The sequence below is a fragment of the Peromyscus maniculatus genome, chromosome 13 (genome assembly GCF_049852395.1).
Source record: "Peromyscus maniculatus bairdii isolate BWxNUB_F1_BW_parent chromosome 13, HU_Pman_BW_mat_3.1, whole genome shotgun sequence".
NCBI lineage: Eukaryota > Metazoa > Chordata > Mammalia > Rodentia > Cricetidae > Peromyscus > Peromyscus maniculatus.
The window spans coordinates 9472590-9489363 of NC_134864.1; the positions used below are offsets into that span (position 1 = coordinate 9472590).

Here is a 16774-nt window from a genome sequence, read left to right on the forward strand (position 1 = left end):
CCTACTGGTACAGCCCAACACCCTCCACGGAGAAGCTTTATGCTACCCTTCCCACATCCCCATTTCCCTCCCATGTTGGGGGATCTCAGAGATCCAATTACTATAAGAATTTTCTGTGGAAATCAGACCACTGGGTTCTGAAAGGCAAACCCCAGTCCTCAGTCCTCCATGTCCTGCAGGGTTCCTGGGCTACCTCCTTCAGGCAGCCTTCCCCAGGGCCTGCCTGTTGGAGGACATCTCAGCTTTTTCTCCACTCTCACCATGCTTATTAACTCTCTGTCCTGGCCTTGTGTCTGACACACTGATGCTTGGGAAGTATCATCCCCTTTGAAATTACGTTCATCAGGCAGAGGCTGTGGCCCCCAGGGCGAGGCTGAATTTCCTGCTGAAACTCCTTCCTGTTTATAAGGGGACACGGGCTATCTCCAGTGATTTGTTCACAGCATCTCTGAGTAGGATATACAGACTCCAGTCTTCTCCTCCCGGGTCAGGACTGACCGGGGCCCAACAAGACCCACATCTTGTCTGCTCTTGCAGAGCCCAGGGACAGCCAGGCCTCCAAAAGAGCTCCCAGGGACCAGGGTTCTGGTGCAGATGGGTCTTGAGCCATCTCCTGAGCAAAGCTACAGGAGAAAGAGCAAAGGTCCGGTGCTGGCAGGACCTGCGGGGGTTTCTGTGCGAGGTACCAGCTGGTGGCTAGGATCTTCTGGAAGTCTCAGATTTCAAGTGCCCACCACATCCTTAGCTAGAAAACAAACAGGAGTTTGGGCTCAAGGCCAGCCCTGAAGCTTTTACATTCCATCCCACAGGCAATGAGTGGTATTTCTCTCTCCCTCCTTTGTCCGGCATCCTCCATGTCCCTCTGTAGTAAGAGCGCTGCCCAGGGCTGGCTCTCAGCTCTGTGAACTAGGTGGCTCCTCCTCAACTACCAGTTAGGACCAGCAGAAACTGTCCGGGAGCCATGGGGGTGTAGGGGGTGTGTTTGTGGGGCAGAACAGGAAGGAAGGGCATTTGGCCTCCCATTCCCAGGTTTTTTAGCCTGGTCCTCGTCTCACAGAGCACTCACCTTGGTGGGGGTGGGCACGCTCCTGTGGGGGTCCTGCTTCTCTGGGCAGGATGTCCACCGCCTCCCTCCATATGGTGAATACAGCAGCTAAGGCGCTGCCCAGTGAGTGGCAGCTCAGATCCTGCAATGTTAGGACAAGGGCAAGTTACCTGCACTAAGCTTCTGGTTCCCCCACTACGGTGGGGGAGTGTCGGGGGGGGTGAGGGGGGTAGTGGGGGCTGGCTTGCTCTGGAGGGGGGCTAGGGTTGGGGAGGCTTGAGAATAAACTTCCTAGGTAGGGGGATAGGGAAAGAAAGCTGGAGCTTCCGGTGTGGCAGTCCACCGGAAGGTTCACCGTGTGGCTACAAACCTAGGCAGCTACAGGGCCCGCTAGGGTGGTTGGAGGTCAAGGGGGTTGAACCTGGAGAGGAGAGAGGCACTCACCAACGGTAAACCACTGCTACGGTGGCCAGGGGACGCGATGCCGCGCGTCCCGCCTCGGGGCTAGCCTGATCCCTCGGCGGTTCAGCAGGACACGGGCCGCTCCCTCGGCACCGTTGGCGTCGTTGGCACCGTTGGCACCTGCTCGCGCACAGGCCTCTGGGAGCACGCGTGGGAATTGCATCTCCCAGGAGGCGCTGCGGCAGCCCTAGGGTGGGGTCTCCAGCCTAGTGAGTCTGAAGGCGGGGTTCAGCTCTCCTTGGCCATGGTGCTGCACCCCATGAAGTCCCCAGTTCCTCCTGGTTCCCAAAGGAAAACTTTGAACTCACAGAAATCCTCCTGCCTCTGCCTTCCAAGGGCTGGGATTAAAGGGGTGCGCCACCACCACCTGCCTGATTTTTATTTTAACTTAAAAATTTTAAGTTAAATATTTAACTTTAAAATATTAAAATTAAAAATTAAAAATTTTTATTATACATGAGTGTTTTGCCTGCATGTTTGTGCACCATGTGCATGCCTAGTGCATGCCTGGTGCTGACAGAACCCATAAGAACCTCGAGTTAAAGATGTTTGTGAGCAGCTTTGTGGGTACTAGGAACCGAATTGGGGTCCTTTGCAAGAGCAGCCTGTGTTCTTAACCACTGAACTATCTCTCCAGCTTCTTAAGATTTTTTTTTGTTTATTTATTTGTTTTGTTTTTTGAGACAGGGTCCCTCTATTTAGTCCAGGATGTCCTAGAACTCTGTGTAGAACAAGCTGGCCTTGAACTCACAGAATCTCTTTGCCTCTCCCTCTCCAGTGCTGGGATTAAAGACGTGTGCCACATTACCAGGGTGCTAGATACTCAATGGTCACCAAGGTTAGAGCCAAGCCAGAGGCAGACGACCGTCGTGGGAGGCGTGGTCACTAGAAGGGTCCCTTGTTGCTTGCATACGTGGCTTGTAATTGTTGAGGTATGTTGGAGACCATCCTTTGCTGAGCTGCCTAGAGCCTGGGATTAAGGACCCTTCTGAGGCTTGTTTTGTCCCTGCAAACTTTTTGACCCCTGCTCCTCCTGATTGGTGGAAGCTGCCTGTTCCCAGGGTGTTGCTGGTCACATCCAGGTGCGGGTCTGCTTTCAGCACGTCCTGATGTCAGGTGTCTGAGCAGAAGTGTCTCCATCTTGTGAACCACTCCATTTTATGTTCCTATTTTTATTCTAAGTGTTCACCACAGACAGCTGCCATGGAAACAGCCTCCTCTGGGGATCTCGACAGTACCGTCAGTGAAGGAGTGGGACAGTCTTTGCTTCAGAAACACGGTGACAGATGCAGAAGAGACACATTCAGGGAAGCTTGCTTCTCTGAGGCCAGAGAAGCCAAGGCCAGCAAGGGACATTGTGTCCAGGAATTTTTATTTACTCTTCTTCCAGGTGGCAGTAGGAGGAACAATCCAGAGGGGAAACGATGCTGTGCAGAGAGCACATATAAGAGGGGACAAGACCCTGTGTCCCTGTGAGCAGTCAGTACCACAGTTCTTCGGGTGTGGAAGGAAGAGTACTTGAACCAAGATGTAGGTGGATGTGGTAGGCAGAGTATGCCCCCGCCCTCATCCCCAGAACTCATGAATCTGTTACTTTACTGTGCAAAGCCTGGGGCTGTGGCCTGATTGTAGAGCACTCACCCGGCATGCCCAGGGTCCAGGGTTCCAGCTCTGGCTGTAGCCTGATCATACAGCACTCACTTGACATGCCCAAGTCCCAGGGTTCCGTCTCTATCATTGGGAACAAAAAAGAAAACGCAACTGTGTAGATGTGACTACTGAAGGGACTCTGGACAGCCTGAGCAAGGCTAACACAGACAGAAGCTTGGCAAGCATGGCTCTGGCAGACCTTGCCCTTCTCTCCCATTCCCTCGGCCTTGCTACATTCCAAAAGCTAGCCCCCAAGGTCTAGTCCCTTATTTGGCCACTTCCTCCTCCTGAGGCTGACTACCAAGGTCCAGTTATCAGCATATTGGAATCCATCATTTAGAAGCCACCTTTTGGCCACCTTAATTAACATGCTCAATTAAAATTAACCAACTCATCCTAACACTGGTTTCCCCTTTTACTGTGTTTGTTTGTTGGTTTTTTTTTTTTTTTTTTTTTTTTTGGTTTTGGTTTTGGTTTTTTTTTTTTTTTACTCTGTGTAGCTTTGCGCCTTTCCTGGAACTCACTCGATAGCCCAGGCTGGCCTTGAACTCACAGAGATCCACCTGGCTCTGCCTCCCAAGTGCTGGGATTAAAGGTGTGTGCCACCACCGCCTGGCCCCTTTTACCTTTATAAGCCACCAATTGCCTGTGTGTCCCCTCTCTACCCAGAGACAGTCCTTTGTCTTCCAGGACAAACACCCCTGCCCCCTCTCCTTTGTTCCCTTCCCCCTCTCCCTTGTCCTCCGTCTCCTGTCTTTGTCTCTTATTCCCTGCCCTCTGTCCCTCTGGAGCAAATAAATCTTCTTTGTGTTGAGAACTTGGTCTTGGGAGGTCCCTACAATTATGGATTGTTAAATATTAAAAATTAGGGAGATTATCCAGATGGTCCCAAGGCATTTACAAGAGTTCTTGAAAAGTAGAAAGAAGTGAAGAATCAGAAGGGTCAATGATGAAGGTCAGATAGTGTCATGAAGTATCCACCAGAGAAACCAGTCAGATGCAGGTTTAAGCCAATAAAGTCTTTATTGGGTTGAGAGATGGCTCAGAGGTTAAGAGCACTGGGCACTCTTCCGGAGGACCTGGGTTCAATTCCCAGCATACACAAGGCAGTTCACAACTCTCTGTAACTCCAATTCCAGGGGGTCTGACACCCTCACACACACAAATGTGCACATAAAATAAATAAATAGAAGAAAGTCTTAATTAGCTGGCTGGTGACTACACTGGGATCCCCAACACTTAGTGGGGTTTTTCCTCAGAGAGAACTTTTTTTTTTAATGTACGTTGGGGTCTTGCCTGTATTTATGTCTGTGTGATGACGCCACACCCCCTGGAACTGGAGTTACAGACTGCCATGTGAGTACTGGGAATTGAACCCTGGTCTTTTGGAAGAACAGGCAGAGTGGCCAGTCTCTTAACCACTGAGCCATCTCTCCAGCCTGGTCAGAGAGAGCTTTTAACTGCAAAATCTTTCTCACCTCTATTGTGGAGAAGCAGTCCAATTTTCTCTTGGTGATCTAGATCAATCAGTCCTCCTAACAGTCATTCCTTTCTTAGCGTGTTAGCTTTAGGGCATCAGAAGCCCAAAGCAGCTGAGGGAGGTCTGAGCTTCCAGTTCAATGAAATGTTTGGTGCGGCTCCTGGAAGGATCACTCCTTCAGCTGGAACCAAAACTTCTAGGCCAGCAGAATTTAAGATTGTGGGCACAGGAAGCGAACGTTTTCTGAGTGGATGACTAGAGTGATATCACTGAGAGTGATAGTGCGTGGACCCATGAATCCCGGCTATGGGAGAAAGTGTACCATATATTGGACAATGATTCAAAGCATATACTGCCTTCTGGAGAACCCTGCCCTAGTCCTCCAGGCTGCTGCCACCTAACTGGTGCTGAAACTGTGCCTTCAAAAGGCCATTCTATCCTTCTATCGGGCCAGCTGCTTCACGAAGGTGGGGAACATGGTAAGACCAGTGGACTCTATGATTGTGGGCCCACTGACACACTTCTCTGGTCAGAAGCAATACTGTGTGGAATACCACGATGGTGGATAAGACATTCTATAAGCCCACGGATAGAAGTCTTGGTAGGAGCATTGTGTGTAGGAAAAGCAAATCAATAACCAGAATAACTATCTACTCCATAAGAACAGTGTTGTCCTTTCCACGGAGAAAGTGGTCCAAGGTAGTCAGTTTGCCGCCAGGTCACTGGCAGGTAACCCCAGGGAATGATGACATATCTGGGGTTCAGCATTGGTCTCTGCTGTTGGAAGATCTGGCACTCGGTGGCAGCTTTAGACAGGTCAGCCTTGGTGAGTGGCAGTCCATGTTGTCAGGTCGATGCATAACCTCCATCTCTGCCACCATGGCCACTTTGTTCATGGGCCCATTAGGCAATGACAAGAATGGCTGGGGAAAGGGGCTGGCTGTCCAAAGATTGTCCTATCTACTTGATTATTGAAATCTGCCACTTCTAACTAAGATATAACACAGGGCTAGAGAGCTAATATATCCTTGATATAAACTGTAAAGGCATATTGCTGTCCTTGCCAACTGAAAGCAAATGGCTTCTAGTGGTCCTTTTAAAAAAAATTTATTCAACTTTATTTTATGTGCATTGGTGTAAAGGTGTTAGATCCCCTGGAACTGGAGTTACAGACAGTTGTGAGCTGCCATGTGGGTGCTGGGAATTGAACCCGGGTCCTCTGAAAGAGCAGCCAGTGCTCCTAAGCCCTGAGCATCTCTCCAGCCCCTCTAGTGGTCCTTATACACAGGTACCAAGGAAAAGGCTTTTTCTAGATTGGTAGATATATACCATGTACCAGGAGGTGTGTTATTCTGCTCAAGTAGGGACACATCTTGTACAGCAGCTGGAATGGAAATCACTACTTGATTGAGTTTTTGATGGTCAGCTGTCATTCTTCATGATCCATCTGTCTTCTGCACTGGCCAGAAAGGAGAGTTAAAGGGTTAAAGAGAGATGGTGGAAACCACCACCCCTGCATCTTTTTTCTTCGGTTTGGTTTGTTGGTTTGTTTTTGTTTTCAAGACAGGGTTTCTCTGTGTAGCCCTGGCTGTCCTGGACTTCAATCTGTAGACCAGACTGGTCTTGAACTCAGAGATCCACCTGCCTCTGCCTCCTGAGTGCTGGGACTAAAGGCCTGTGCCACCACTGCCTGGCTTACCCCTGCATCTTTCAAGTTCTTGATGGTAGCATTAATTTCTGCAGTTCCTCCAGGGAAGCAATACTATTTTTGATTCATCATTGTCCTTGGCAACTCCATTTGGGCCTTTCCAACCATAATAGCCCTTACTCCACAGGTCAGAGAACCAATGTGAGAATTCTGCCAACTTCTATTTATATCTATCCCAATTGTAAGTTCTGGTTTTGGGGAAATAACCACAAGATTAGTTCGGGGACCCACTGGACCTACTGTGAGTCAGATTTCAGCCAAAATGCCTTTAGTCACCTGACATAAGCCCCTTCTTAACTGGAGGGCCACAATGTTCCTTGGGATCTCCCAGAATCAGTGTCAATTAAGTACCTACTGGTAGCACCAATAGACCCCAGAAAGTCTGGTTGTTTTCTTTCCCCTCATGTACAGTTAGCCTTGTAAAAAAGCGGTAGGTCCCTCTGGGGAAGGACTGGAGAAAGGACAACAGTAAAACTTTTTAGGTCCTTCCTCAGGGGAACCTGGCTGTCCCTTCATTCGAGGGGTTCTGGGTCTGCAAACAAGCTCAAGTCTGGAAATGGGTTCACGGGCCGAGACTGCCTTTTGTTATGATCCAATGGAGCCTTTCTTTCATTTGTTTGAAAACTTTTATAGATCAAACAGAATACAGCAGGCTTCTTATCCATTTCATGCCTGGAAACACCATGGTTGATTAGCCAGTACCAAAGGTCCATATGAATCATGCCACCATAAAAATCACTTTGCCTGTGCTGACCAGGTCAGGCTATTATGGACATTGCTTTGTCTGTGCTGCCCATTATGATAATTACAATGACCTTGTCTTTGGCGTTCAGTGCTGCCACCTGGCCCCTGCTGCTTCGGGGCCCAGTTAAACCCAGGGCATTTAGTCCGTCCAGCTAGCAGCAGCATCTCCAACCCTAAGGTCTGGCACAAGGAAGAGGGTGACAACAAAGATCTTCACGTGTGCGGGTGCCCCTCTCCCCGTTTTGTGTTTTATGTGATTAATGAAGGGCAGGTCTTCTGGGCCTTCCCATTGTGGGGGATCAGGTCTTACACAGTGCACCTACTCTAGCATTGCAATTTCCCTGAGCCTTAAAATCAGGCTGGAGAGATGGCTCAATGGTTAAGAGCACTGGCTGCTCTTCCATAGGTCCCAGGTTCAATTCCCAGCACCCCCATGACAGCTCACAACTATCTCTAACTCCAGTTCCAGGGGATCTGACACCTTCACATCAACACACATAAAAATAGTTTAAAAAAATCATTTTATCAACACCAAGCCAAGAGATAGCAGGCATCTCCAACTTCTTTTCAGTAGGCCATCTTTTGACAAATGTTGACACCTTTTTTAACTGGGCAAAATTCCATTACTAGACATAGGATCGCCATTCAGTGGGTTCATGTCAATAAGCTCAGCTTGATCTAGTTTTTAATGTTCTCTCTCCCATTATCCCACACCCTTAAAATCCATTTGTTGTGGAATATTACTTTAACTAGGCAAAGATGTGTTACATCTGTTTAGACTGCAGAATATTACTTTAACTCTGTGTTACATTTGTTTCTGCTGCCTTTGTTAAGGATATAAAGGTGTTACTTTAGTTTATGCTGCATTTGTTTAACTATGTAAAGATGTGTTACATTTGTTTCACCTTGCCTGCCTAAGGCACCTGATTGGTCCCATGGAGAGCTGGATGGTCAACAGCTAGGCAGGAGATGCTAGAAGTTGGTTAATCTTATCACAGAACTCATTCCTTTCCTTGGTTGATTTACCCAAAGATGCTAGGAGCAACCAACCAGCATCACCATGTTCCTTATTTTTCCACAAATTGTCAACATTTTGTGTATAGACTCACCAAATCTCTCATAATTGGTCAGTCAAGATAACCAAATACATTTGTCTTTTTAAGTTTGTAAAATAGTTTACACCATGGGCTGCTAAGAGAGGTATCAGTGGCTAGAGAGACTTCAGTAGCTATAGGTGTTGGCAAATTGGAAAGCCTGTTCCAGACACTTAAAGAATTCATCCTTATACTTCTGCTGCTCTAAAACCACTTCTGCTACCAAAATCTGTATTAATCAGGGCTCTCTAGAGGAACAGAACTTACAGGATGAATCTATAGTTACATAAATTGATAGCTATATAAAGGGGTTTTTTTTTTTTTTTAGAATGGCTTACAGGCTGTGGTCTAGCTAGTCCAACAGTGGCTGTCTACCAATGGAAGGTCCAAGAGTCCAGTTGTTCAGTGCATGAGGCTGGATGTCTCAAGCCGTCTTCAGTATACACTGGAGTCCTGAAGAAGTAGCTCTAATGCCAGTGAAGGAACGGACTTGCTAGTGAGGAGAGAGCAAGCAAAGAGAGCAAGCTTCCTTCTTCCACGTCCTTTATTTAGGCCACCAGCTGGAAGTGTGGCTCAGATTAAAGGTGGATCTTCCTACCCCCAAAATCTGGATGAGGGGCTGGTGAAGTGGCTCAGAGGTTGAGAGCACTGGCTGCTTTTCCAGAGGTCCTGAGTTCAATTCCCAGCAACCACATGGTGGCTCACAACCATTGATAATGAGATCTGGTGCCCTCTTCTGGCATGCAGGCAAAATGCAGGCGGAATATTGTATACATAATAAATAAATCTTAAAAAATAAGATCTGGATGAAAAGTGGATCTTGCACTTCAAATGATATAAGAAAAAAAAATGCCAGAGGCCTAGAGAGATAGCTCAGTGGCTAAGAGCACTGGCTGCTCTTCCAGAATTCCTGAGTTCAATTCCCAGCAACCACATGGTGGCTCACACCCATCTATAATGAGATCTGATGCCCCCTTCTGGCAAGCAAGCATACATGCAGACAGAGCACTCATCTAAAAAACATACATAAATAAAATTTAAAAACAGTTATAAAAGAGGAGAAAAGAAAAAAGATCTCTCACAGGTGTACCTAGCCACTTGGGTCTTAGTTAATTACAGATGTAGTCAAGTTGACAATCTAGAATAGCCATCACATGGCACACAACCCTGCCTGTTGAAACATTGACTTGAGCTCCGTGAATCTTGCTTTGGACTCCCAACCTATGGAAATGCTTGGTAATGTGTGCTCTTTCAAGCCACCAACTTTGTGGTCTCTTGCTGTGGCTATTATAGAAACTAAAGAATCAGAGATCTGGGGTGAGGTGGCAATTTTCAGAGAAGGGGAAATTAGGCCATCAAATGCCTTAGCGGTGGGCCTGTGAGGAAGCCTAGGGGCTGTGGGGGGAGGAGGCAGGGTGAAATAGTGATGTGGCTGAAAGGGAAACGTGTGGTCGCTGACTGTGCCAGCCGCTTGTCACTGCTGAGAGAGAGACTGTACCCGAGGATTACAAAGAGGTTGGCTGGGGTTGGGAGGAGCATAGGGCTGGAGCTTCCAGTCGGTGGCTTCTGACCTTGCGCATGTCCCAGGCCTGGTGGCACATTTATTCCAAGTCACTTTGCGAAAGGCATAAGGCCTCTCCCTTGTCCAGGGGCCTGTGGGAAGACGCTGGAGCTGCTGGCAGAACCGAGATGCTCCTCGAGCAATCCCTAGCTGGCGCTCTCGACAGTGGCATCAGTGCTTTGACCTCTAGATAGTGACAGAGGCCATGCAAGGGGACCCATTATCTGTGCCCCTGGGGAACTCTACACCAGTCTGAGGTGATGAAAAATAGCCCCAGGGATAACATTTCCATTCCTCCAGCTCCCCACAGAACAGCCCCGATGCTAAGATTAAGTTGCATGGATTCTAACCTGGCATAGAGATGAACCCCAAATGCTGAAACACTCTGGGGACCAGAAGCTGCCATCCAGCTTTTGAGAAAGATGCTCTTAAAGGTACATGACCTAAGAAGAGACCCAGATGACAACCCAAACCCTCACATGTCAACCTGCCTGCCTGCAGCCCATTGAGAACCATCTATTTGGGGGTCCCGGAGAGGAAGAGGCTCTCTATCAGTGCCAGTGACTCTGCTAACTGACTATGGACATCGGTAGACTAGTGGCCCATTCCATCACCTTCCTCCTCCCTGAGGATTCTGACCTCCAGGGTCTGGCCTAACCTCAGACACAAGTTGCCTGGAGCCATGGCACGTTTTCTTCAATGAAACTGGATGGCACTCCATGTCTCTGCACTTGGCACCAGGGGAAACTTCTACAATCAAGAAAAGTGGCAAGCCGAGTCCATCATATGGTTCAGAAAAGGCTTCCCCAAAGAGCCTGAAGACCCAAGTTTGAAAACTACAGGGGAAGGACAAGACTCCCCAAAGTCATCCTCTGATGTGGGAGACCAGCTCCCACATTTATTTACCCCAGGGACTCTTGAGGAGTGAGGGGTAAGAGATTTAGGTAGAAATAAAGAGGGAGGAGAAACACATAGAAATGCAGGATTGCCTCAGGTGGGCCTGGATCTTTATCCATCAGCCCAGAACTTTATTCCGAAGGGCTTTTTTATAACAAAGCCAAGGGGCAGGGCAGAAGACCTCCCCGGGCTAGATACAGCCAAGTGTAGACCCTTCCAAACACCTGGTACTCAGGCCTGTGGTCCAATCAACCTCTCATGCAGTCCTGCTGGGTAAAGCCACTAGGAAATCTAGATGGGCTCCAACATTGACTTCCTCATGCATGGCTAGAATACAGACACACACACACTTTTTTCTTTTTTCCGAGACAGGGTTTCTCTGAGTAGCCCTGGCTGTCCTGGGACTTAGAGATCTACCTTCTGCCTCCCAAGTGCTGGGAGTAAAGGTACGCACCACCACTGCCTGGCACAAATAACATTTTTTTTTCAAGTCAGGGTTTCTCTGTGTAGCTTTGTGCCCCTCCTGGGTCTCGCTCTGTAGACCAGGCTGGCCTTGAACTCACAAAGAGTGCCTCCTAGTGCTGGGATTAAAGGCATGCGCCACCACCGCCCGGCACAAATAACATTTTTAAAAAAAGTACAACCTAAGGAAGATTAACATCTACACCATACTCATGAACCTTCTTTGAAAGACACGTCCAAGGCAAAGGACTAGCAACAAGTCACTAGTGTCGTCCCTGGAACTCAGGAGAGAACAGTATAGGGACAGGTCATTTCCCTATGGCTTGACTATCCTGGAGACAAACCCCATGCTAGTGGAGTCCTCTCGGACACATACTCCTAGGAAAGTGGGACAGCCTAGAGGATCTGCCCAGCAATGGGGGCATCTCTACCAGAACCATGGATGGATGCCCTTTGCTGACAAAGGGTGAATGCTGTAAACGGATGTTCACTAGTGCTAGATGCAGGAAATGCATGCTTAGTTGAGCACTCACACATCTGACATGTCAATAACCATACACCGGGGGCAACTAACTCCAAAGTTCTTTATTTAATTCAATCGGAGCATGTGATGGCAACCAAATCCACACACTCAAGTGTCTTACAAACAGGAACAGCTCTCAGTGACCCTGTGGAAGGCGCCTGCCTCCCCTGGTCTCCGGGCTGAAGCAGCAGATCTGAACTATTCAGGTCAGGGCTGCTATGACCTGGGTGTCCCTACCTAGGACACTAACACTTAGCCTCAGGATTAGCGGCTTCTGCCCTAGGTCCCTCAGAATGCCTGAAAGGCAGGGACAGGTGAACATGCGGGGAGCCCTGTCAGCTCTTACAGGAGTCTCCCCCTCTTCTGTAGCCTCCGTCCCCCTCATCCAGAACTATAGGGTCCATGAAATTGATTCCCTCAAACAGGGGTAGGGGCCTGCAGGGGCTGGCCATCAAGGGTTGCCATCCAAGTCATCCATTGAAAGGGTGGGAAAGGTATACCTGGACTGTTTCCGCCTCATCATATACCTGGGGGGGGGAGGGGTAGACTTAAGGATGGCAGCCCACCCTCCACAGGTCCCTGGTTAGTGTTGTTGGTCACCAAGGCCTCCATACACTCTGGGCCAGGCGAGCTGCGGTCAGGCTGCCTAAGGATGTAGGTATCAAATCCGGCCCCTCAGCAGACACCCGATTTAGTTCAGCCTCCGGGACCTCCTCTAGGTCAGAACACAGGTCGTCCCCGGGACCTGGGGGACTGGACAATGGGGACCCTGGGGACCCTCCTGGAGGCCAGCTGGTCCTCCCAGGGCCTCCAGGCAGCCCAGCTAGGGAGTCCCCCAGCAGATCCCGGAAGCTGCTACCCTCACGCAGTGGCATGGACTCTAGCAGGTGGTTCAGGAGTTCAGCTGAGACGGTGGCATCGATGGCTTGGCACGTGGACACGAACGTGTGCACCTCATGCATGCACTGGATGTAGCCAGCAGCGAAGCGCTCGCTTGCTTCGGCCTGCAGCTGCTCTCGCTCTGTGCAGCAGGGTGGGAAGAAGAGAGCAGCGTCCCGCACCGTGAGCAGTGACTACTATAGCTCGAACAATCCGCTCTGCGCTTTCGGGACTCACCCAGGAGACACACTGGTGTGTCCTGCTCTGGGCGGGGAGCCCTCGCCGTGGGCAGGACCCGGACCCCGGGAGCCATTGCGTCCCGCTCCTGGATAGCAGGCGTGCCCGGTCAGAGCCCCCGCCCTCGATTCCCGCTGCCACTCACCGCGCGCCCGTCCCCGCAGAGCGCCCTGCACGCGCCGCACCGTCAGTTCCAGCACTTCGGCGTTCTCTAGCTTGGCCTGCACCTGCGCGGAGGGGAAGGGGATTGAGTCGGGCCGTGAGCTCCGGCTCGCACTCTGCAACCTCCCGCGCCCTTCCCGTCGCACCTCCGTGCCGGCCAGCAGCAGCCGCAGCTCCTGCAGACTCTCGTTGATCCGCGCGCGCCGCTTCTTCTCCACTAGGGGCTTCCGGGCCTGTGGGAAGCGGGCCACTGAGCCCCGGGCCCGCGCAGCCTCCCGCAAGCCCATCCGCCCGGGGCCCCTGCCCGCACCTTGCGGTCCCCCCGTCTTTCCCAGCGGTCCTCATCCTCGTGGCCTGCACGGTCCCGGTTGGGCGCCAGGGGCGGAGACATGGTCCGCAGCGCCCGGAGTCGGGCGCCGGGCGCCAGGAGCTGAGTGCAAACCTCACTGCCAGGCGGGTGGCAGCCCAGAGGCCTCAATAACTCTTCCAGAGTCTTCCGGCCCCCGCTGCCCCGCCCCTTTTATAGCAACTTATTTGCATGTCAATGCGCCGATTGGCTGTGCGTGGCCGGAGCTGCCAGCCGCGAGGCTGCCTGCATCCAATGAGAGTGGCGCGCTTTGTCAGGCCCCCCGGGCCTCTGGCAGCTGGCGAGGCGGAGCCCACAGCCGGACCTCCTGCCACTCCCGCAGGGGCGGGACTCCGGGACAGTGACCTCGGGCTTCTGCCTTGCTTGGGTACTTGTAGCTCCCTCTGCTGAGTTATGAGCCTAGATCTGCCAGCCTGTGAGCCGGGACTCAGCTATCCACTCTTCTGGCCGTGCATCCATCCATCCATCCATCCATCCATCCATCCATCCATCCATCCATTCCATCCACCCCTTCATCCATCCCTACAGCGCATTCGCTTCCTTTGGTTCACCGAAGGTGCCTCCTGAGAATAGCGGTCCAGTCCGGGGTGGGGTGGGGGGCCAAAGTGGGCTTCAGGCGGGGCAGTGCCAAAGTCAAATCTGTGCTCTCGGGACCTGGAAAAGGCTTCTGGTCACGGGTGGCGAGAGTGCAAAGTCCAGGGAAAGTGGGGGCCAATTTAGCTGCAGGAATGGGGACAGCCCCGGCCCCTTGAGGTTTTTGTGGACTCGTGAGGACACTTGTAACCTTAGACCAAGGTCCTCAGTCGTCCTCACTGCAACCTCTCTTTCTCTGCGCTCTTTCTAAGTCACCTGCCCAACCACTTACCTTGTCTTTCTCTATTCCCAACCCCCGCGTCAAGCCTCTCCTTCCTTGTTCACCACCCGGTACCTGCCTAAGCTCTCCTCACCTCCTAGTCCCTCCGCAACCCCATCTGATGCTGTCACATTTCCCTGCCCCCACCCCTTTCCACGCCCACCCCCACCCCCGCGAGTCCCCTTCGTGTCCCCCTACCCTACCCCCACGCCTCCACCCCGCGCTCAGTCCCTCTCGGCTCCTCCCCCTTCCATCTTTGGGCCCTGCAGGCGGAGGCTGCCGTCTGGCCCCGGTAACTTGATGCCCGTGACAGTTGGCAGCTGCAGCCGCTTCGGCAGAGAAAAGCGGCAGCCCGGCCAGGAGCGACAGGTGTTGGCCGCGCCTTTGTCTCGCTGGCTTTGTCCGGCTGGCAGCGACAGGCACGCCTGCGTCGGCCAGACGCCCAAGCCCCGCGTCGTCGGCGGTCCATCTGCCGGCCCTGCCTCGCCGCAGGAGGGGGGTGGTGTGCGGGGGTGGGAGGGGCGAGACCGCGCCCCCAGGCAGCACCCTAGGAACCCCTGGCTCTGCTCCAGTGTTCTTGGTTTCTGCTGCTGCTTCAAAGCTGGGACAGGGAGCTGGCTCTCACCGGGCCTTTAGGTACCGGCCCCGGGCGGGCACCACCAAGCACCACTGCACTGATGCCTATTTAACTTTCAGGTCTTGGTTCTCGGTGCTTCCTCAGCTGGCTGGAAGGCCTCTGACCGAGGGAAGACCAGGCCGGAACTGGTGCAGTTGGGCCGGGAAACCCTCTACCCTCCTAAAGATGGGCCTGGCGGACTCTTTGTGGCTCGGCTACAGACAGGTCCTCCAAAGCCGTCAGGTAGGGTGAGTTGGGTGAGAGGTTTGAAGTTTGAAGGTCTCCAGAGTCGCCTTACTAGTGACCCACTTTTGCCTCTGAATTGTTCCCCTGTGTTCTGGTCCTGACACCCCCCCCCCAGCCTATTACCACTCATTTGGGTATTCCCAACTTGCTAAAAAGCTTGGTTCTCTTCCACCACCCTCCAGGCAGGGGCTGCTGAAGGTCCTCCGAACCCAGTGGTAAGACTCCTAGGTGGGCGTGGAAATGATCCCAGGGGAGCCAGTCAGTCATACCTGGTTTGTGACTGTACTGTTGAGCTATCAGCTTCCAGTAAAGGAAATTCTAAAATGACTACTTTGAAGTTCCCACTACTTTGAGGTAGGCAAAAATAACCTTTGGTAGGTTTGTGTGTGTGTGTGTGGTTTTTGTTTATTTGTTTTAGTTTGGTTTTGGTTTTGTTGTGCTCCCTAGTTCACAAACTGTTTTGTATCTCTTCCTGTATCCAAATGAGCAAGGCCAAAAGATAGCGCCCCTTGGTACAGCAGAAGGGCCCCGAGGAAAGGCTCTTCCAAACATCGGTGGAACACCTGATTGGAGAGTTAGAAGTACGGGCCGAATAAGGACACCAAAAAGACAAACCACACAATGAATTAAAAGCAACTAAGAACTCCAGGGAAAACAAAGCTACCCTGGAAGAGAAATGTTAACCTTAGCCCATTCCTATGTTTGGGAATCAATCATGGACCACAAAGCTTTGCCCAAGGCTGTGTGAGTTGGGGGTGTGTTGCAGAATGCTGTCCAGACCTGAGGGAAAGAGAAATTAAGTACTTGGGATATGCCTCAGTGTGGTGAGGCATTCTTGGAAGAGAAGAGGGTAGAGACAGGGCAGGGTATGAACCAGGAAATGCTTTTTGGTTGGGGTGGGGGTGGGGTGTTGCTTGAGGTCCCACTTGTGAAGCTGGCTTCAATTGATTTTAGTGAGTTCACTGGCCAGGTGGCTTAGACTTTCTGTCCCAGAGGCTTGACTACCCCATCTTGAGGCCACGAAACCCTCCGTGTCCTGTCCACCTCCCTCAGCTGACCTATTACTTCCTGCCATTTGTCCCCTGGATCATACCCTGCCTTCAAAGTGTGCCTGCATGCAGACTTCTTGTGCATTAGGGCCTTTTGATCCCCCTAGAGCCAGGAACAGAGGCCAGCAGAGGATGGGCAGGGCCATAGTGGTCGCAGGGCAACAAGTTAGCAGCAGAAATAACAGGCCATAAATCCCCAGAGGGACAAAGGCAGCAGCCGGCCAGCCCGCAGACTCCAAGCACTTTGTGGGCAGTCTGCCCAGGAGACTCAGAGAATTTCCTTTGGTGTGAAAAGAAAGGAGAGAGCGCCCTTTGGGTTCCACAGCAAAGCACAATTAGAGCCCTCCAAAGGCTCGGTCCGTCAAACAGTCATACCTGCCAGGAAACCTTTGTTTCAGACCACTACATCAGCACTGACAGTCAGGTGGCATGTTCAGAGCTCCCGGAAGCTGACCCTGAGGCCCAGTGTCATGCTGTCCCTCTGCTTGGGTCCCTGGGACCCTAGTTTGGAGAGAGGAAAAGGGAAGCCAGGCCTCTTCAGAGTAGTTCTCGCAAGGCTGTCAGTCAGGAAGGCCAGGGCAGGAAGCCTGTGCCCCCAGGCATGCAGGTCTGTACAGGATGTCTATGTACAGACCCAAAGGGTATCCAAGTCTTTTCTAGCCTGGTACCCAGCCATGCTCGGAGCTCCGAGGCCAGCACATAAGAAACCAGCCAACGGTGGGATTAAAGGGGGATTGGT

General features: G+C 51.5%; 2 protein-coding genes across 4 annotated transcripts in view; both read right to left on the reverse strand.

Annotated features, from left to right (window-relative positions):
• Ilkap (ILK associated serine/threonine phosphatase) overlaps positions 1-1638 on the reverse strand; it is a 34743-nt gene extending 33105 nt beyond the window's left edge. The window contains exons 1-2 of the mRNA XM_042259848.2: positions 1490-1638; positions 1067-1187 (exon numbers count right to left, since the gene is read on the reverse strand). The gene's annotated coding sequence lies outside the window, so the exon portion shown is untranslated. The remainder of the gene's footprint in view (positions 1-1066; positions 1188-1489) is intronic.
• A 10032-nt stretch (positions 1639-11670) lies between these two features.
• Positions 11671-13418, reverse strand: Hes6 (hes family bHLH transcription factor 6). 3 transcript variants are annotated; one of them, XM_006988691.4, is made up of 4 exons: positions 13215-13418; positions 13051-13137; positions 12888-12969; positions 11671-12647 (listed from the first exon to the last, which is right to left on the reverse strand). In XM_006988691.4, exons 1-4 carry the CDS (start codon positions 13293-13295, stop codon positions 12223-12225), a joined length of 675 nt encoding a protein of 224 aa, XP_006988753.3. In that variant the 5' UTR covers positions 13296-13418; the 3' UTR covers positions 11671-12222. The 3 variants fall into 3 exon arrangements, with proteins under 3 accessions (XP_006988753.3, XP_042115784.2, XP_042115785.1); XM_042259851.2 differs by having other exon boundaries at positions 12369-12647; positions 12928-12969; positions 13215-13416; XM_042259850.2 differs by lacking the exon at positions 13051-13137 and having other exon boundaries at positions 12076-12647; positions 13215-13416.
• Positions 13419-16774: the final 3356 nt, after the last annotated feature.